General features: G+C 43.1%; 2 protein-coding genes across 2 annotated transcripts in view; one reads left to right on the top strand and one right to left on the bottom strand.

Annotated features, from left to right (window-relative positions):
- Positions 1–16,098, top strand: part of ltk (leukocyte receptor tyrosine kinase) — a 31,252-nt gene extending 15,154 nt beyond the window's left edge. The window contains exons 11-25 of the mRNA XM_076299892.1: positions 76–258; positions 1,775–1,873; positions 2,860–3,039; positions 3,543–3,653; positions 7,605–7,791; positions 8,985–9,075; positions 9,895–9,959; positions 10,604–10,733; positions 11,265–11,362; positions 12,354–12,446; positions 12,812–12,913; positions 13,634–13,768; positions 14,088–14,178; positions 14,959–15,686; positions 15,756–16,098. Of these exons, the coding sequence (XP_076156007.1) occupies positions 76–258; positions 1,775–1,873; positions 2,860–3,039; positions 3,543–3,653; positions 7,605–7,791; positions 8,985–9,075; positions 9,895–9,959; positions 10,604–10,733; positions 11,265–11,362; positions 12,354–12,446; positions 12,812–12,913; positions 13,634–13,768; positions 14,088–14,178; positions 14,959–15,686; positions 15,756–16,098 (2,636 nt within the window). The remainder of the gene's footprint in view (positions 1–75; positions 259–1,774; positions 1,874–2,859; positions 3,040–3,542; positions 3,654–7,604; positions 7,792–8,984; positions 9,076–9,894; positions 9,960–10,603; positions 10,734–11,264; positions 11,363–12,353; positions 12,447–12,811; positions 12,914–13,633; positions 13,769–14,087; positions 14,179–14,958; positions 15,687–15,755) is intronic.
- Positions 16,099–19,379: 3,281 nt separating this feature from the next.
- Positions 19,380–21,163, bottom strand: part of itpka (inositol-trisphosphate 3-kinase A) — a 15,984-nt gene continuing 14,200 nt past the window's right edge. Inside the window, exons 6-7 of the mRNA XM_076300579.1 lie at positions 20,675–20,746; positions 19,380–20,361 (exon numbers count right to left, since the gene is read on the bottom strand). Coding sequence (XP_076156694.1) covers positions 20,158–20,361; positions 20,675–20,746 — 276 coding nt within the window. The 3' untranslated portion in view covers positions 19,380–20,157. The remainder of the gene's footprint in view (positions 20,362–20,674; positions 20,747–21,163) is intronic.

Raw genomic sequence — 21,163 nt, 5'->3', positions numbered from 1 at the left:
GAGAAAATGGCGGGTGTTGGGTGTTTTACCAGGGTCTGAAGGGGAGTGTTTGCTGTGTGTCTGCTGCTTGTTTAGGGGGTGGAGGTGGTTGGAGGGACAGCACCACACAGCTGTGGGCAGGGAAGTCGCTGGTGGAGGGAGCGGAGGGCGGCTCGTCCTGCCCGAGGGCTCTGTCCAGGCTGAGCTGGGACACCTTCGGAGGGTTTGGCGGTGGAGGAGGGGCCTGCACTGCTGGTGGAGGTGGAGGTGGATACAGAGGTGAGTCTGGTGTAACTACTACTACTGCTGAAACAGTCACACGTGTACACACACACACACACACACACACACACACACACACACACACACACACACACACACACACACACACACACGCACACACACACATGTACACACACACACACACACACACACACACACACACACACACACACACACACACACACGCACGCACACACACACACACACACACACGTACACACACACACATACACACACACACACACACACACACACACGCACACACACACACACACACGCACATACACACACACACACGCACACTCACATACAGACACATGCACGGACACATGCACACATACTCACACATGGTTTCATATAGTGTACATTCTCATTCAATAAGGTGCACAGAATGTGCACATAAAATACACATAATCTGAAAACATACAGACACACACGAACGCCCTAAAGTCTTGGGAAAAGCTTTTAGGAGAAGTGATTTCCTGAGAGGAATATGCCCTTTTTTTCCGCAAAGAATGCATTCAAGCTCGCTGGCATTGTGTGGCTATTAGGACAAACTCTCGGAAACATCCCGCTGTAATAAGTTCAACATGATGCCAATACCTGAAAAGCTCATTTCCCCCCTTAAAACAGACAAAATAGGCTGCTGGGAAGACAAATGGGGCCTTTCTGTTAGCTGTTCTGCTCCTCCGTACATGCCCCAATGGTAGAACAGATACCCCACTCTGTTCAAGGGTAATTGCGGGGTAAGGCTCAGACAGACTGGGCCTTGTACACACAGGGCAGCTGTGTCCATAACCACATTAAGACCTGTTCAATTTTACTACCGAAACATCCTGATCAGGGGAGCGAGGGGTATGCTATGCTATTGACAAGGCGTAAAGGGAGGTTGAAAAAAAAAAAAAAAACCCTAAGGGAGGAAATGTCATGAAGAATGAGCAGAGACAACAATGAGTCTCTTTGAGTGAGACATGGGATTCAGACCAGAGTGGAAAGGACAGAGAACTAAAGAATTCGCACCCTGCTGGAATGAAGTGTCATATTTATGGAACATATTTCATTCGAGACTCATAAACATCCTGTTGTTTTGAGGTGCAATTGAAACACATTGCAGATAAATATGTATTAGATTATTTTACAGTGGATCACTTTGTTGCCGGTAGAGGGTGAGAGGGTGAAGAATGTCGTTCAGTGCTCTGTTTCTGTCGATAGATGCTGATTTTAGTTTCCATGAGAATCAAGAGCTTAAGGAGGCCTGAAAAGTCACAGAAGATTTTTTTCTGAAGAGTTTCAGATAAAGGCCATCTGTGCTCTAGTGTATCCATAATGCAACAAGCTTGCACTACACAAATAATTGTCCATCTTGAAGAGAAGTACTTTGAGAAAGTTTGACACTTTCAGTTTGACACTGATGATTTATTTGTACTCTCTGAATCATGTTTATAAAATGTCTGTTTCTCTGCTGGTATCCTTTCTGTATTCATAGTGTAACTAGTTGTCTTGAACAATTTAGGTGGGGATTCGGCACTTTTCGATAACATCACAGCAGATGGACAAGATGGTGTCTCTTATGTTCACCACTCTGGAGAGATATTTCTGCAGCCATTGGCAGGTAAGACTGTCTGATGTCTATGTGTGTGTACGTCTATGTGTGTGTCTCTGTGTTTGTGTGTATGGAGGATTCTCTCTCAACTCTTTTGCTTTCTCTCTTAACTCTTGCTTTCTCTCTTTTGCTTTTATTGTATGTTTGTGTGTGTGTGTGTGTGTGTGTGTGTGTATGTGTGTGTTTTTGTGCTGGTGCTTGTTTCTCAGAAACAGGACACAAATTGAGTAAGAGACATGAGGCTAAGCAGGAGGGACCTTGTGTTGATGTAATTTAAGGCCTCATGCAACTTGTTGGAGAAGGTGCCATGAGATTGTAAAAACATGCCAGCTTTGCAGTAGTTTGGGTCTTACTATTTACTCCATAAAAAGCTCATCAAAAGACCTATTCAAGAACCATGTCAGGCACTGTGTTTTTATGTAAAGTCATCTTCAAGTCAGCCTCCATTTCTTTAATATGATCTATCTCACTAAATTGACAGTAAAAATAGTGAAACAACAAACTACTGTTTGCCATACTTGTATTTTCATAAAATATACACATACATTCATTACGTAAATTTGATTTTTGGTCTTGCTCTTCTGTTGAAGTGCTTGCAGCATGCTCTCGTGTCCTAATTTAAAATTGTGTCACATGCATACATGTACACAGTGTAAGCTCATGGTCGATGTGTAACGCCCATATAAGCGCACGGTAGACTTTAGATGTCAAACATCATTCAAATGAGGGCCTCTGGTGTTGCTGAACTCAGTCATTGGTCTGTGTGTGTGTTGTGTGTGTAGCGATGGCGTTGCTGAACTCAGTTATCGGTCTGTGTGTGTGTTGTATGTGTAGCGATGGCGTTGCTAAACTCAGTTATCGGTCTGTGTGTGTGCTGTGTGTGTAGCGATGGCGTTGCTGAACTCAGTTATCGTCGGTCTGTGTGTGTGTGTTGCATGTGTAGCGATGGTGTTGCTGAACTCAGTCATCGTTCTGTGTGTGTGTGTTGTGTGTAGTGATGGAGAGTCACGGTGAGGCGGAGATTGAGGTGCATCTGAACTGCAGCCACTGCCAAACGCAGAGCTGCAAGCGGGATGACAACACCCGGCTCATCAACTGCCTGTGCCACAACGAGGAGGTGCTGGCCCCAGACAACGTCTCCTGCATAGGTAGATACGCTCAGACAGTTACTCCAGGTAGAGATTAGTCACTTTCTCACATCTGAGATCATTTCATCTTCACAGTGTGACTTCATCATAATCATTTTTATCAGCGTCAGATTTTTTACCCTGATTGTTCTATGTTGTTTAATACTTTTGATATATATCACACACTTTGAACACCTAATGAAGACATTGGTCCCCTCTTCTTATGGATAACAATTTGGAGAGATTTGGATTTTTTTCTTTCAAAATTAATTTTCCAAACTTAAAAAATCATGTACAATACAAAACTTCTAGACCAGCATGCCTCACTCTTTTGACGTAAGTAATTTTACTCCTGAATTCATAGCGAAAAAAATCATAATTTCAGAACGTAACTTCAACCATATTCACCCAAGCCATGAAAGAAATCACAGCAAATCCATTGTCATTTTTACAGCTTCATGGCATCTTGTTATATTCTCCTCTTCTTCGGTGACCCGTTTGCTTTACCTATCTCTTCCCGTCTTCTGTCTCTCTCACGTTTGACCCGCCAGTCCCGCCAGAGCCTGTGCCGGAGGGCCACCTGCCGCTGTCGCTGATCCTGGCCGTGGTGGCATCCACCGTGGTGACGGGCATTGTGCTCACCTGTGCCAGCCTCACCTTCAGTAAGAGACTCTTCCAGTTCTGTGTCAACTCTGTGCCGTCCACCTTCCACCGACTCTGACAGGGAGGGCAAGCAGCTCGCAGCTCTTGTCCTGTGGCCCATGTGCAGTGAGACGGGGACTTTTTTTTCTCTCTCTGTGTTGCCCTGTTAGAACGAAAAAGAAAAACTGTTCTGGAATTTTCTATGTGACGTTTTCAGCAAAAGCTTAGAACTGCCTTAATCACAGGAATTTGGCCATGGAGCTGTTTTGACAGTGTACTGTATATCCATATTGTTGGAGAAGTGCAGTAAGGAAAAACAGATTTAGCTGTCAAGCCCTTGGGCATTAACCCCCCTGATCCCTCAAGATAATGAGCTAATTTAGGTGAAGAGGACGATTATGGGAAGTGCTTTTCAGCTGTGATCTTAAAAAAGGACATTTTTAGAGGGCTTTTAAGGGATGACCATGTGTGTTTAGGCTAAATTTCACACAAGCACTTTATATAGTAGGGGTGAAGTCAAAGGTGTTCCTGTCAAAGCAAAGGAATTCTGAGAGGATTTTTTTTTTTTTTTGACACCTAAAGCCTTCAGTATTTACGTTTTAACAAAGACCTCTCCTGCAACCTCCAACATTCTATACATTAATGATATCTACTGCATTGCTTTTCTTTTAAACTTAAGTGTATCATAGTCTATCAGCATTACATATTCAATAGAATAACAGAATTACAATGCTTTGTTGCTTATTTCATCACCTACTATATTGAAGTATTGTTGCACAAGGAATTTTTAGGGAATATGGATATAATCTGCTATTAACCTTAGTTTGTACATGAGTTACTGTAACTATGTACAAATGCTTTGGAAATATTGTAGATGAAATGTAAGGATAGATTTACATAATATATCACATTAACTGTAGTCTTTCCCATGGGCTACTAAAGCTGATCGATATAGTTTATTTATGCTGCTAAATTATATGTTTTTATGATTTTAGCTAAATCATAGTGTTGTAGACTAGAGCCATCAATCATTTCAAAGTAAAGGACGGCGAGGGAACTATGAGCATTTCTTGGTGAACTGTCCCCCAAAATGTGACTCTTTTTTTTTGCTAAGCATGAGGTGAAGAGGCCCTAATTATTGTGTCACTAATTCCTCTTTTTTCCAAACAAATGGCAATTTAAACATTAGACCCAATCCAAACCATATCTGGTTTTAGAAGCAAGATAGTGAGAGAACCTGTTGAGTCCTTGTAAAGCAGGAGCTTTATGTATGGTTGCTTCAAATTCTGGGTTTGTTTGTAGCCCATAACATTTGGGAAAATGTGGCCTTAGGAAAATGGAATGCTTGGGTGCTTATACTGATATGAATTTGAATAAGTGCCTTAGTCTACGAGGGCAACAACAATCACCAGTATCTCTGTCTGTCTTTGTGTTAGTGTTTGGTCAAGAATCTCTATGTTGATGCAATGACTGCATTCTTGTCATTTTGACCCAAACATATCTGTACAAATGCTGTGCCAAGACTCAATGTGTAATCCTCTATAATAAACAAAATCAACAAATAAAAATGGTGAAACGTGGAAAGACATAATATATTGTCCCTCGCAAGACTCACTGGTTGGAGTGGAGTTCAATGTTTTAAACTCTCAGCTGGTGTCCAGGTCCCTCTGAATGGTTCCAGAGGACTTTCTTAATGAGAGGTACAGTAACTGACTGTGCTCTGACATACTACAGGCTTGTGGCATCCTTTTTGCTGATTGTTATGGCACTTGTGTTTTAACCACTGTCTGTCTATCTGTCTGTCTATCTGTCGGTCCCAGAGACAAACATGGCTGCTGTGTACCCTAACTTACTGACACGCACATACTGGACATGTTTATGTATCTAGACACTAAATTGACTCCATGACATGCACTTGATACACAGATAGTGCTGTCCTGTCTTAGTTTATGGCTTTCCTGCTCTAATATCCTTTTGCAAAGCTGCATTCATGTGTAAGCCAGTTTTTGCAGCAATCACTGCTTTGGGCCTTAATTTAGATGATGGGCAAAGTGCAACGTCTGAAGTCTAACTAGAGCTAATTTAATAACTGGGCAAAATCCATTTAACACTCTGAGCAAGATCTTATGCACAAACATGAGTGGTTCAGCTCTAAGCTCTCACACCGAAACACATGATGGCTTTAATTCATGCACAATACACTTTTCTCGTTGACTGACATGGCATTTCATTAGGTAGTTAAACAGTGTCTCTTCACCTGAACTTTCCTCCCAAGCAGGTTGGTAGTCTGTGCATGGCGCTTCCCTACCCTACTCCTCCACCTACCTCAATCCCCCCCCCCCCCCCAACCTGTCTCCCCTGACCCTTGACCCCTCCTCCCGACACCCCCACCCTTTCCAACCCGAGTCCAGCTCTCCTGGCGAGCCGCTCCTGTCCCGTGCCGGCTCGACGGCACGCAGGGGACCTCGACCTCCTCCTCTCACCTGCACGCAGCGCCCCTCCCCCGCCCTGACCCCGGCCTGACCCCGGCATGGCAGACTACCAACCTGCTCTGGGGCTGCGGGATGCCTCCGCAGAGGGTGAGTGCCCCAAGCTCCCGCCCTGCCTTTGGAACAGAGGCGAAAAGGTCCGGTTCAGAAAGCCAACGCCAACACCAAGTGATTTAAAATGACCTTGAGAATATCTCAAATATACTTAGACTGAAGAAGCATTGTAATATCTATATTATGCCTTGGCTAAGTGTTTAGATATTGTAATATTTAAAAGTGCAGGCTGTAAGCTTTCCACTGCTCTCTCCAAAAGTCTCTGCAGATTGGCATTGGCTCATTGGTTAGTGTTACTAACTGATTGGACTTAATATGTGCAGTCCGTTAGCTAAGTGCATGGAGAGGCCAAGAACTCTTTCCGAGAACTTTCTGAACTGGAACCTTTCCATCTCTGCTATAGACAGAGAAACTAACACACATGTGCCTGAACTGCCTCAGACTAACACCAAACACCAGCCCTCATCAACTGCCAACCTAATTCTGGCAGAATATTTTGGCACTTAATCTCAGATTTGCTGGTTGAATTCTCTGCCAGCCTGTCAGATTGCAATCTCCAGTAAGAGGCCTAAACCAATGCTTTGATATCATCTGATACATCACTAGACAACATCAGAGAAATTGCGTGCCTTGCGTGTATTTTAGTGTCCAATTGCTATAAAAATCTGGTTGGCTAGAAAATTAGTCTTAGACACCTGGTATTTCACTTTAACAAGAACATTATTTTGGGTAGTACAGAATGGACCGAAATCAAATGTTTTTTTCTTTCAGGTTTATATATTGTATTTGCAAGACTGAAAAGAAAACTGCTGGACACAGTTCATATGCATGCATATACTGCTCTCCACAGACAAATTATTTACGCACATAAAGTATACTGACCTTCAGGATGTAGGCCTCTGGTCAACAGTACATCATTAGAGTATTTTCCATCTTTGTTTTCCTAATCCCCAGATTAGTTTTTCTTTTGGAGGATGTGAGTAACTATTTGTCAAAGATTTCTGTCAGCTGTTTAGGTTAATGTTGACACTTTCCATGTATTTCGGATCATTTTGGTTTTAGCTGGAGTCACATCACAGTTTATGTAGGTCTTAACCCCACTTACTGCGTTTGTGATTTGCCACTTGGCCTGGAGAGCAGACATCTCAGGGGTTCTGAGGCCTGAGTGTCTGTTCGTGAGCCTTGTCTCCTGCTCTTAATTGTGCAGGAGTTTGTCCAAACCTCACTTTAATCCCTTCATTAATTTCACTGCTGAGCGACAGACACACCAAAAAAAAATGGTGCGGTTTCGGTTTTTGGGACCATTGCTGTTTGCGAATGTTTTGTGTTCCGATGGTGGTGAAATGGAATCCAAGCCCACTGAACCGGCGTCTTATTTTTATTCTTTGTCTCTCTCTCCTCCTCTTCCTTCTCCTGCCCCCCTGATAGTCTACTACCGGAAGAAGAACCACCTGCACGCGGTCAGGGTACGACTCCAGAGCCCGGAGTACAAGCTGAGTAAGATCCGCTCGTCCACCATCATGACCGACTACAACCCCAACTACTGCTTCGCCGGCAAAGCCGCCTCGCTCAGCGACCTCAAGGAGGTGCCACGCAAGAACATCTCCTTGCTGAGGTATCATCTGGAGCTTCAACAAATGTTACAGAGCTTATTGTAGTACATGCCAAGAACTGCAGCATTGCAGAATTTCTCTAGAGCTGGATGGTGATGTGAAGGGCTGTATAGCATATTGCTTTTATGATGACCTTTCATAAAATACCCCATAATGTTCCATCAGAACACGTTGAATTGCCTCTTCAAATGAAATGCACTATGTAAATACAGTGGCCTCCACATTTATTCCTTATTTAAAGGAATATCTCTTAAAGATATAAATATTTGTTTATTATATTTATAACAAAAACATGAGAAAGTCGACAAAATGTAACAAGCTTTTTTCCATTTATATTTAACTTCTTTAAGTTAATTAGAGTGTCTGTGAACTTTCAGCTGTAATCCATGATTTCACTTTATCCAAAGTGACAGAGGTCAAATCCCATAGTAATTTTTCAACATGGGAAAGGCAAGAGAATACTCTATTCATTTGCTATAATTTGATGTGTAAATGGCAGGAGTTGACTTGAATGCTACATTGACTTTGTCTGGAATAGTGTTCTATTGTCAGATTAAATTAAAATTGCGCTCTTTGGCAAGAAACCGTCTAGGTGGATTTGGCGTACATTGAAACATGACTAAAAAAAAAACTGTACCTAATGATAATTATGTTGGATGATTTGTGATAGGTGGGTCTGTTTTTATTCCAAAGGCCCATGGGAACCTCATTAGGGTGCATAGTTTCATGAACTCCAAGAAAAACCTTAACATTTTCAAAAAAAAACTGTCCTCATTGTTTTCTTTGTGAGACTGAACTACCAATAGATAATTTTTTTAAAAAGTATATATTTTTGGGCTTTTTGCCTTTATTTGGACAGGACAGTGAAGACAGACAGGAAGTGAATGGGAGGGAGAGAGATGGGGTGGGATCAGGACATGACCGCAGGTCGGACTCGAACCTGGGTCCCCGTGCTCGGACCCGTTCATGGTATGAGCGCTGCTGCCTGCTGCTGCCTGCTGCGCCCATACCATGAACGGGTGGTCCCCCCCCCCCCTCAATAGTGGTGCCAATAAATGTGGAGGGCACAAACAAACTAAACTTGTAAACAAAGTAGCCCTTCCTTCCCTTCCCTTGCCTTTTGTCTCTAACTCTCTGTCTCTGTCCTTCTCCTTGTGTTTTAACTCTGTACTGTATGTGTGTATTTTGTCCGCAGGGCTCTTGGTCATGGTGCCTTTGGAGAGGTGTATGAAGGCCAGGTCCTTGGCATGAATGGGGAGAACTCAGCCATGCAGGTGGCCATCAAGGTCAGCACTCCTACTACCCTATTAGCTCATCTCTCTCCTCAACATATGGGCGCTAGTCTGTTTACAGGATGTCCTTAGAAACATTTGAACATCGTCATCACAACATCACAACATCTGTTGGAAAGAAGCAAGTGTATTTAAGCATTGGAATGAAGGACTGGATCTTATTCCTCATGCTATTTTTCGTGTATTTGCTATGTGGTGCTTGCTTTATGATAGTAGTGGCAGTACTAAAGTCACATGCTCACCCTAACGCTCAGAATGCAATTTGATTTTGCACGGCTCTTTCCACAGAATCACACACAGCCAATCCACAAGCAAATCCTCACGTCTAACAAAAAGAGAAACACAATTCGCAGGAACGCGGCAACACGACCCATGACAAGCATTTAAAAAACAAATGGCTGGCTCTGCTTGCCCTCACCCCCCCCCGTGTTTTTGACCAGCGTCCAGTTTGGCATGAGAAACATCACCATAAAACTGAGCTGGGTAAAGGGAGCCAGTGTGCAGCATGTGATGGGCTAGATGTGGCCAATCATTTGGGATGACATGTGGCTGCTCTCAGCGAGGGCCACAAGACTCCAGTCCACACCCTCACGCACAATTGAATTTGGCAATTTGTAACGCCTCACTGCCATCTGACCTGTCTGTAGACTTGGTCAAGGCCCTTTAGTCCCCATTGAAGTAATGACAGTCAGACAGGCTCTGCGTGCGGAATAGTTGTGTGTGTGTGTGATGTGATGTCCGTTCGCTGATTAGACCCTGATTAATGGTGGTGGTGTTTTTTTCTATCCCTCATTTCCCTTTTCTGGTCAACAGACTCTTCCAGAAATTTGCTCTGAACAAGATGAGATGGATTTCCTCATGGAAGCCCTGATAATGAGGTGCATGTGGTACTCACATACATGCACACGCATGCACACACACACACACACACACACACACACAGAACCATGGATGCATACACACAGACACAAATACCCCCCTCATACACACACACACACACACACACACACACACACACACACACTCAAACAAAGATACAATTGGATGAAGGAGGAAACAATTATTTCAAATCCGTTGACCTAGCTGAGGTGTTTCATACATCTTCTTCATCCCTTTGCGTTGATGTGTTGTTGATCAGACACACACAGCTGGTGCTGGTTAGACTGAAGGACGCAATGCATCTTCTTTCTGGACACAGCAGCTGTTCTCTAGCTGGGTCATGCTTTCATTAAACTCACTTTGGGGTCTAGAAATATGACAGATTGTATTGTAGCTCAGAAGTAGAACTACAACCACCTGGTGTTTTATTGCGAACACTTTTGTACCTTCAAACAGAAATGTATGTTTGTAAATGTCACCTGAAATGTATGTTTAAATATGTTGACTAGAACTAAAAGAAGCCAGCCAAATGATGATTACTGATACTATTTATTAATAAGACATATGAAACATTGTGTAGGTGGAACATATACAAATCAAGTGTTTATTTGGCTGAATGCTTCTGTGTTTACTTGTTTCACAGTAAGTTTAGCCATCAGAACATAGTGCGCTGCATTGGTGTGAGCCTGCAGATTCTGCCTCGCTTCATCCTGCTGGAGCTCATGACTGGAGGAGACATGAAGAGCTTCCTTAGACAAAACCGACCCAAAGCAGTGAGCGAGCTCTCTATCTCTCTCTCTCTCCATCTCCTCTCTATCTCTCTCTCTCTCTCCATCTCCTCTCTATCTCTCTCTCTCTCTCCATCTCCTCTCTATCTCTCTCTCTCTCTCTCCATCTCCTCTCTATCTCTCTCTCTCTCTCTCTCCATCTCCTCTCTATCTCTCTCTTTCTCTCTCCATCTCCTCTCTATCTCTCTCTCTCTCCATCTCCTCTCTATCTCTCTCTCTCTCTCTCTCCATCTCCTCTCTATCTCTCTCTCTCTCCATCTCCTCTCTATCTCTCTCTCTCTCTCTCCATCTCCCCTCTTTCTCTCACTGTTTCATCCTCTCTTATATGTGTCTCTCTCTTTATGTTTGTGAATGTGCGTATGTTTACTCTCAGGCCCTTACTGTGAGTCTGACTATATGAGTTCGTTAACATACCTTTTTACTGATGAACGATCTGTCCAAATGCCAAAATGTATTTAACTGATGTTACTCATACCCTTACACGCCCTTAACATGTTGTTGTTATTGCCATCGTAGAACCAGACTTCCTCCCTGACCATGCTTGAGCTTCTACACATGGCCCGAGACATTGCCCTTGGCTGCCGATATCTGGAGGAGAACCACTTCATCCACAGGTTTCTATACTTTCCCTGTGTGAATAAGGAAATTGATAGATTATACTGTATACCTGACTTTGGCAAAGCTAAATGTGCTCTATGTCCCCATACGCTGAAAATGTGCTTGCCAAGTGACTATATGAGCAGATTCTTGCAAAGCAATTAAATGTCTATCCAACTAAATGCTATTAAAAAGGCATAGAGTAACTCTTTGTCCAGATGCTTGTAAAAGAAGAAAACGTACGTTGAACCAGATAAGTCAGCAATATAAAATTTGTAGTCAGTTTCCTTCACCCTTGCAGCTCTGCAAGTTTACTGGTGAATGCAGAGTGGCAGTCTGTAGATCTCTGAAATGAAATTTTGATGTAAAGCTCTTTTTCCTCGTCTTGTATCTGTCAGCATTGTGTTGGATTCTAACCTGAGTGAGACTCTCAGGTGGTCTGGGCTTGAGTTAGACTTTAATCCCTCTCAGCGTTTTGGAAAGAATGGCACAGTAGGGAACTGACAAATGCACAAACTAAGCTAGTTTTAAATATGAAATATAGAAGCAGCCTGCAACACTCAGTAGGTTGGCCAGATTTTCATATATATTGTGTTCCATATTTTCTGCATCTATTCCATATGTTGTTTTTGGAAATCCTACAGTACATTCTGTTTTATTGTATGCTTAGTCTGCCAGGTTTATATGGTTTAACATTGTGCAATGAAAAGAATGGCATTTCCAGTGGGTGACTTTTTAAATGTGTGCTTCCTTACTTTACAACCAAATGTATGAATTAAGCAATAGCATAATATAATGAAGAGCACACAAGTGACTCTTTTATGGTAGTCTGGAGAATTTCTAACCGAATGGCACCTTATTGACTTTGAAAAGGAATTATGACAACTAATATATCTATATTTCTTTGTCTGATATTTTTGTCTGATTTTCTTAATTTTTGTTGTGATGTAATAAGATCTCTTAGTGTAAATTGTGTCACAGTCTGTTGTTCACATTCTCTCCTCTCAGAGATATTGCTGCTCGGAACTGTCTCCTGACATATACGGGTCAGGAGAGAGTGGCCAAGATTGGAGACTTTGGAATGGCCCGTGATATATACAGGTGAGACATAACACACTCAGATGTATACACACTCTCATACAGTATATTTCCATCCATATATTCTGATCACTTTTGTAGACACTGTTGTAGGATCTCCTGTCACAGTTATGTCTCAATCTGTGAGCTGATTTATGCTTCTTTTTTTAATTCCTTGGAACCATTCACATGTTGGGAGACATTCTCCCAAGATTCTAGTTATGTGTCAGGTGCTTACAAAGCTCTTTTGCTTTGCACAGCATATGTTTGTTATTTTCTCTCTCCTAAGTGCTTGGACTATCAGCTTTATTTTTAGTCATCATGGGTAAATGAATGGTTTTAATTAAGCAATTTGACTTCTAAACCTGTGCCTTGTATTTCTCCTCCAGGGCAAGCTACTATCGCAAAGGTGGCCGTGCCATGCTGCCGGTAAAGTGGATGCCACCTGAAGCTTTTCTGGAGGGCATTTTCACCTGCAAAACAGACACATGGTAACATAACACAACACCAACACATGTTCAAATAATACTTCTCACTATTACAATGTTTGATTAAAAAAGACATAAAAAAAGATATCAAGACATATAGTTTGTTTATATACATAGATATATTTGCTATATCAATTATTTGGCCTTTAGTTTTCTGATAGAACTGAGGCTAATACAGCATGGGTTTGTCGATGGGTCCTTCAACAGGGTCAGTCAGTGTTTTCTATCTATAACAGCTGGGATACTCATTTGGAAGTAGGGCTAAGTTGGGTAGTGTGTGTGTGTGTTGGGAGGTTTGTGTCATAGCTTGTCAGCTCCATTAGCTACGGGTCCTTTCCGCCCTTAATCATGCCCTTAAGGCATCTTTAGTGTTTACAGCCGAGCTATGATAATTCCTCCACTTGCCCACAGGATCTCTCTCGGATTTACAGCAGAATTACCCCTTTCATGAGGTCGGTTGAAAATTCAAAAAAGTTTTTTTTGTCGGTCAGTGTTGATGGGAGAACCTTTACCACACTGCAAAACAAACAATGTCATGGCCACTGCATATCCCGTCACAATTATTTCAAGCTGTTGTGGGCTACTTTGCCGTGCAAACAATAAGCGACTTAAGCATGTGCCTTCTGTTCTCGCTGTTGGCGCAAAACCTATTTGTCTTGTGTAGAGTGCTGAAATCCACTGTGTTGTTCCATTCTTCTCAAGCTTCTCTGCCGCCCTCTGCAGGTCTTTTGGGGTACTGCTGTGGGAAATTTTCTCTCTGGGCTACATGCCCTACCCGTGTAAAACCAATCAGGAAGTACTGGAGTTTGTCACCAGCGGAGGCAGGATGGACCCACCTAAGAGTTGTCCAGGGCCCGTGTGAGTAACTTTATTGCATCACCATTGAATTACTTCAGATGTTGTTTTTATTGTAAGTCATGTAGTGTCATGAGTTTTGATTGGAGTATATTGGATTACACTGATATTATTTTCTTGATGCAATCAATTAATGTTATGCAATGATGACCCGGTTCAGTAGCAATTACTCAATGACATGGCCTGTTTTGGGTGGATTTCCCTCAATTTCTGCTCTTTCTTGGCAGAGTATGGTTGTTGATGAATGTGAGAACCTCCAACATGGAGTTAGCAAAACAGTCCTCACACGTAGTTCTCAACAGTATTCCTTGTCACTCTGCAGCTACCGGATCATGACCCAGTGTTGGCAGCACTGCCCTGAACACCGGCCAAACTTCTCCACCATCTTGGAGAGGATCAACTATTGCACTCAGGTACCACCAGACAGACCATCAAACCAGTTCTGACCGCCATATTAGGCAAATGTTTGATCCCTCATCGCTCCTTGCCCTTCTCTGTTTGGAGACGTTTGAGCTCTCCAGGCACCCACATGACTGCCTGGCTCCATGCTATTGCTAACACTACCAAGCCATTGAGGGGGCATCGCGAATGGTCCAAATATTTACTTAACGCTTCAGCTTTGGTCAAAGGGTATATAAATACTAGCCATTAATTGCTCTTCAGTGTAGATCGTTGCCTAGCATCAGCATATTATTTATTTGACTGTCACAGTAACACTCATAGTGTTTGTTTTAAATATTATCCGGTCATACTTCATCACTCATGAGCTTGTTTGAGCTTGAGCTTGAGCAATCAGTGTCTCCATCCAGCCAGTGACAAACCTATAGTCTGGCCTACTGCAGTGCAGAACCTTTCATTGATTAGTCATCATTAACTTCCTTATTTTCTCATACAACAAATGTGTTCATAACTTAGATTCTAAGGGAGCCTGACATAGTTCTACATGGATTTTAGCTCCTTGCAGTCACTTTGGTTGAGAGAAATAGGATAGAGGGAGCAACAACTTCATACATCTTTCCAGAAACTCCTGAATGATCATGTTCATTCATTGAAAATGTTCATTGTAGTGTCAATGTATAACTTCATTATCTACATCGATGGGGTGTTAATGTACATCTTAAAGCACAGCATTAAGTCTCTAACTCTAGTGAACATAAGGACACAGAAATGTCTTTATCTGTCCGTGTCCCTAGGACCCCGATGTCATCAACACACCTCTGCCAGTGGAGTACGGGCCGACCATGGAGGACGAAGGAAGCACTGTGATGCGCCCGGAAGGTTCCGGAAGCATGAGCCCTCTGTTGGTGTCCCACTCCCTGTCCCAGGACGCCTCTCTGCCTCCGGCAAGTGTCACCCTGGCCGGGGTCGTCAGCCCGCTCCCACAGATCCACAAGCCCCGGCTCCTTCTCCAGAGGCCCCAGCCACTGCCCCAGGAGGCGGCCGCGTCGTACCGCGACGCCCTGGAGCCATCCTGGGCCGAGCCAGTGCCGCCTCTGGCCATCTGCTCCGGCTCCTGGCTCCAGGTTCCGGTCACCGCTGCTGCTGCTGCTGCCGCTGCGGCCACCGAGTTCCCCCACCACCGACCCTGCTCACGGAGCAGCTCCTCGTCAGGCAGCCAGAAGCTGAAGAACAAGACCAAGAACCTGTGGAACCCCACCTACGGCTCCTGGGTGCTGGAGAGCATCGGCCGGGCCAAGACGGCGCTGTCACACACGCAGTCGGTGCCACTGTCCTGCTCCGCCGCAGTCTGCTCCGTCCCGACCGGCGCACCCTTGTCTACCTCAGAGCGGAACGATCCGGAATCGGCCGGCGGGGGCGGTGGTTGCCAGGCCTCCGGGGGCCTGGTGCCTGCTGCAACAGTGTTGCCCGCCCTTTGCCAGACCTCCACGGGCCCCCAAGGGCTGAACTCAGGCCTGTCCTCGCGGAAGAGCCCTCTGGGAGGTGCAGCTGGTGGGGGAGGAGGTGGAGCGTCTGGGGTCCCGCCAGCCAGCGCCATGGACCTGGCCAAGCTCCAGACCTTCCCCTGCGGGAACGTCAACTACGCCTACGACGAGCAGAGCTACGAGGCCGAGAGCCTGCCTCTGGTGGTGCCCAAGGCCGTAGAGCCCAGCTGGGCGGCGGCGGCCGCTGCTGTCCACAGCTCCTCGCCGGGCCTCTCCCTGGCAGGCCTGGCTCTGGCGCTGCCCTCCACCTCCGGACACAAGCCCCTGGTGAAGCGGCACGCCAGCTACGGGCACGAGGACATCAAGCGGCACGCCAAGGCCGAGAAGCCCACCCGGGACAGGGACTCGGGCTTCTCCCTGTCCGAGGACCTGAGCGTCACGCCCGTCTAGTAGGGGTCGCGGGTTTCCTCACTCAGGTGACCGCACACAAGGCCGCCATCACTGGAGTGATACGTCACAACGCAAGCACTGGAATTACATTTTACACACTGGAACACCAATACACTGGAATAGACTCTTCAGTGTGCCATAATTGGCCTGCTGAAGAAATCACATGCTTGTCATTTTTAAAAAAAATCTATAGATAAATATATATATATTCGGAATTAAGCCTTTTTGTACACATAGTAATGTTTCTTAAGTAGCCTTGGTACTAACGAAAAGGGTAGTAGGTGCACCCAGGAGCTTCTAAATATTTACTCACCTATGAAGACCCAGGGAATGGACAGACCGAAGATGCTGTAAGACTGACACAAACACTAGATTCTAAACAGATAATATAAGAAAGATCTGAGTTTAGAATTAAAATAGGAGGTCAGAGATTTTTTTTTATTTGAGGATGTTGAGGAGTCTCATGATCAATACTGTGAAAAACACTTGCTAAGGTTCAACCAGCTATGCATTCTAGTTCTGGTTTCATCATTCCAGCTCTGCACTCCAGGAATGATGGCTGTGTAGCACTCTAGATTCTACTGATAACAGTTGATTTGTACTTCTGAAGATCCTATACCCATGTGATCGTCTGATAGTACTTTTAGGCTTTGGATTTAACGGCAGAATGTTTTAGGGAGTTGGTACAATATTATGTGTCTGAATTTGTTTTTGTTTTTCACAATACAGGTATATACTTATATTTTAGAATCTATTTGTTTCTGTGTGGAAAGGTTTTAGTAAAGCAACTGGGGGTTAATGGCTGCTTAGATTTTACACAGAGAATGGATTCTTTTTTATGCACTAATAATGTACATACAAATTGCTAACCGCTTATTCTTATTAGCTGCTCTTGATATATTGCCCATTGTTCCTGCAGTACATTTGTCACTATCTGCCATTATACCAGGGGGGAGGGGCACACTGATTATATAATGCCATTTTTAAGTAACAGGTTCTTAAAGCAACACCAAATAGTTTTTTGTACCTTAAAATAATGTTTCCAAAATTGTTTCAGTGGTTCATCAACTCGTAACAGGGTGAACGGCACTTCTGCATTCGCTTTACGGCCCTCTATCGGCTATAACCGCACTATGTAAGTTTGCCAGATCGGGTAGCGGATCTGTAGTTCAATAGATTGAGACATAAGAAACTACAAATTTGACTTGCATCTGATGTTGCAATACATCAAACTTTTATAAAATCATGCAACTTTCTCTACCTTGTCTATGGACATCGTTATTTGCTAAGCCGGTGCTGGATAAACAAATAGCGTGCCTGGGACAGAGGAAAAGTTCTTTGGTGTTGCTTTAAGTCCTAGGTTGGATGGCCCAAGACGGGTCACATTAAACAGGAGAAAGGTGGCCAAATGTAAAATATCATAGCAGCTATGCCTTGATAGTGGGCTATTAGCTTTACCTCTGCTGTTCTGCTGATAGTTCAGAATGAAAAGCAAACAGTGTGGGGGTATGTCAATACATTCAAAAGCTTTTTCACAAAACATACTCTATTTCAAAGCCCCATCTCTGGCTTCATAGAGGGTCATATGTGCTATGGCTGATGGCTGGTGTTGATTACCAGGTAGTGTGTCCCCACGTGCCTCCAGTATACACAGAGATTAACACTCAGCATTAACACTCAGCATTAACACTCAACATTAACACTCAACATTGACCCAGTATTTTTGTGTAATTTCGTGTCATTGTCATTGTGATATACTGGCACTGGATGGCAGCATTGTTCTCGAGTGCATCATTTAGTGCTGTTTCTCAGGCAACAAGTAGTATGAGATGTACAACATGGCACATAATGTATACTAATGGTTGTTTGTTTCTTTCTATTAGCCCACCGTTTTCTTGGCCCTTATTTACTTTAAAATCCTCTCATTTCTTTTGCAGTTGTGTACATAGTTTACTTTTTTTGCCCTATTATTTTAGGTGCTATATTATGCTTTCATCTGTATAGCTCTAACACAACCACCAAGTTATTGTATGCACTTAAACAAGCCATATTTTTCTGAACAGAAAATGAAAATGGAAAGCCTTTGACAACTACAATGCAACATCGACCTCTGTAGCTACAATGATTTTTTTTTGGTCACTGGATTTGCACATCCGTCTGCATACTGCAGAACTCTTAACAGACTTTTACTGGGAAAAGGAGATGTTTCTGTGTGAATCACTGCTGTGATGTACATCAACATCATTCTTCAGTTCTACTTTTCAGCTCTTTTAGTTTATTTGACCATACCACCATTAGTATAAACATCCTTAGCTGTACTCCAACTGTGTTGCGTTATTGTTATTCTTTGGATTCTTTCAACTGGACTAAGTCATCTATGTAGCTACGCCATGTTCATCTCATATATTTATATATTATAAAAAAAACCTTTATGAGTATACTTTGTTTTGTTTCTTGTAGACGATCACTGCCACTGGTCTGCATGGACCTTGCTATTGGGCCCTGCAGTACTTATTATTGAACCAGGAGATTGCGGTCTTCATTGAAATGCAGCACCTTGTGCTGAAGTGCTGTAGTTCAGTTGAAGACGTGTCCATTTTATTTCCTCTGTGTATTTATGTTTACGAGAGAATAGCGTTAAGAACTACTTTAGCTCCCTTTTTGTGTTCCACAAATGAGACACTGCTGTATATGGTTCCTTATTTTGAGGATGACACTGTATTCCCATCAAAATAAATGTCTTTAAAAACCATTTGGCCCTGTATATCAAGTTCAATCAATGTTTATCAAGGTGTTTAAGACAAAGGGTTTGATCTTATTTTAATATCTTGTGGGTTTGCTTATCTTTGTTTGTCTGTCTTTGTTTGCACTGAAGGATGACTACGAGGAACTGGCTTAAGTTATTCAACCCGTGATGGTGCAATTGCTATTGTCTGCTTCTATCTTTCCTGTCCAAATAAAAGTATCGTCAGTCAGAGTATGTAAACTAAGGGAACAGTTTGTCCTGAGTAAACCTCCTTGTTGATGTACGCACCATAGAGGAATGATGACTATACACATACCGATCTCATACCAAACTATTGAGGAAGAACAGCTATATTTGACATAATTGCTGTCTAAACATTCAGATTGGCCTTTATTTCATTTCGCCTAGAGAGAATGAGGACTTGAGGACATGGCCCTTTTAAACCCTAACCCAGACAACCACAAATAGTTAAGGGTGTGCATGCTGTTGTAACCATCAAGCAAGGAAATCTTTAACTAAGCAAGATAGCACTGAATTTATATTTACTTTTTTATTTCACAGATGTATCATGGATAAACAATACACAAATTTACATGTCATGCAAAATGCAAATACTTTTGCATAGTGTCGTGAACTTTGAAAAAGTTTCAGAAAAAAGTGTGCTTAATGGGTTTGTACTGGAATACAGTACTTTAAAAACAGCTATTAGTACTCACAGTGGATCCAAATATTCTGCTTTTCTTTGCCATAAGAGGAAAAAACACTAACATAAGAGGATATGAGAACAAAGTTTGAAACATACTATATCTCCTTACTTTCTCTGTACAGGCTGTGTAAAGTGGCATCAGTCAGTTGTATGAAACTGCTATCTGCAAAATCTTGTTGGGGTGGTGAGGCGTTAGAGTGATAGAGTTGCAATCCCTAATGCAATTGTTGTGCACTTTATGACACATCACAAACACACTCAGTTTTCTAGTAACGTGGACTTACTGTACATACATCACACTTCCATTCTCACAGGAGGAATGTGATTAATTGGTTAAAGGACTCATGGTATATTCACAGGAGATATTTTGAGAATATTGTTATTTTTGGCACTGAACTCGGGCATCTGCTTTTGTGCTTTGTTCGATGGCCTTGATGCCCTTTTAACGTGACACAATAGTTTGTTGATACGTTTCCTTCAAGTACTGCATCAACAATGTCTGCAGCAACAATGTAACACTTCAAGTGTCAACAAAACAGACAGAGTGACGTACTGTGAGTCCTCATCCTTGCGGCCGATGTCAGAGTTCAGCCTTAGAGGTCAGGGGTCACCCCTGGACTAGCGAGGCCAGCGTGTGGATGAGGTTGTCGAGGCCCCACAGGTAGCCGTCCTCGCGGTTCCCCTCCTTCCACGGCGTGCAGTGCTGCAGGCTCTGGCCGTCTGGCAGGGCAGTGGTCTTGCCGAAGTCGATGAGCCACACTTCGGCGCGGCCCGTGTGGTCGTGGATGAACAGGAGGGAGCTACCGATGACCTGCAGGACAGCAGAGGAAGCCTCAGTTCATTATGTTTCTATGCTCTTGTTTCCAAAACACTTGTACCTCTGTACTGTATCTGCTCAAATGTCAAACCTTATCACATGTCAAACCTCTTATCAAAGAAGTGATGATGTAAATAGTTACACATAATTACTTGTAAATTAATTACAAAACTTTTAGATGACAAAACAGCACTCCATACAGGTTATATTAAATGCTACATTAAAGTCCTCTTGTACTCTTCTATGTCTTAACACATTGGATGATGAGTCTGAGGTTTGTGTGCAGCCAGAGACCCTGCTTGCTAACCTCATGCTTCTTGAAGAACTCTGATGTGTTCAGGGCTTGTTTGATCTCTCGGAGCTTATTCACATATGCATTCTTTTCAGAGGCAAAGAGAGAGGAAGAAAGAAAAGGAGGGAGAGAGAGAGAGAGAGAGAGAAAGAGAGATAAGGAGAAAGTGAGAGCGTGAGAGAAAACCCATGGCATAAACCAACATTTGTGCTTAGGCTATTTATTCATGTGGTATCTGAGAAAGTATCAAAAGTAAGTATTTGCTTTCAGGGTTAAAGTAACTTTAAATATTTAACAGTAACATCACAAGCAGTTAGGGTGGAGCACTATTTACACTAATGGTCATGTACTGTACCTTAACTATTATATATAATGTATACACTATAGTGGAAATGGACTACCTTTTACTCTAGTGGGTTGAAGTGTGTTAATTAGACCGTATCAAATATTGATTGTACCTCACACTTACTGGATGTGAAAAACATATACACTACTGGTCAAAAG

The sequence above is a fragment of the Alosa pseudoharengus genome, unplaced genomic scaffold (assembly GCF_046254945.1).
Source record: "Alosa pseudoharengus isolate Yale_2024_CS ecotype anadromous, Long Island Sound unplaced genomic scaffold, YU_APseudo_1.1 YU_APseudo_1.1_scf_22, whole genome shotgun sequence".
NCBI lineage: Eukaryota > Metazoa > Chordata > Actinopteri > Clupeiformes > Clupeidae > Alosa > Alosa pseudoharengus.
This window is presented reverse-complemented; position numbering and strand designations above follow the sequence as displayed.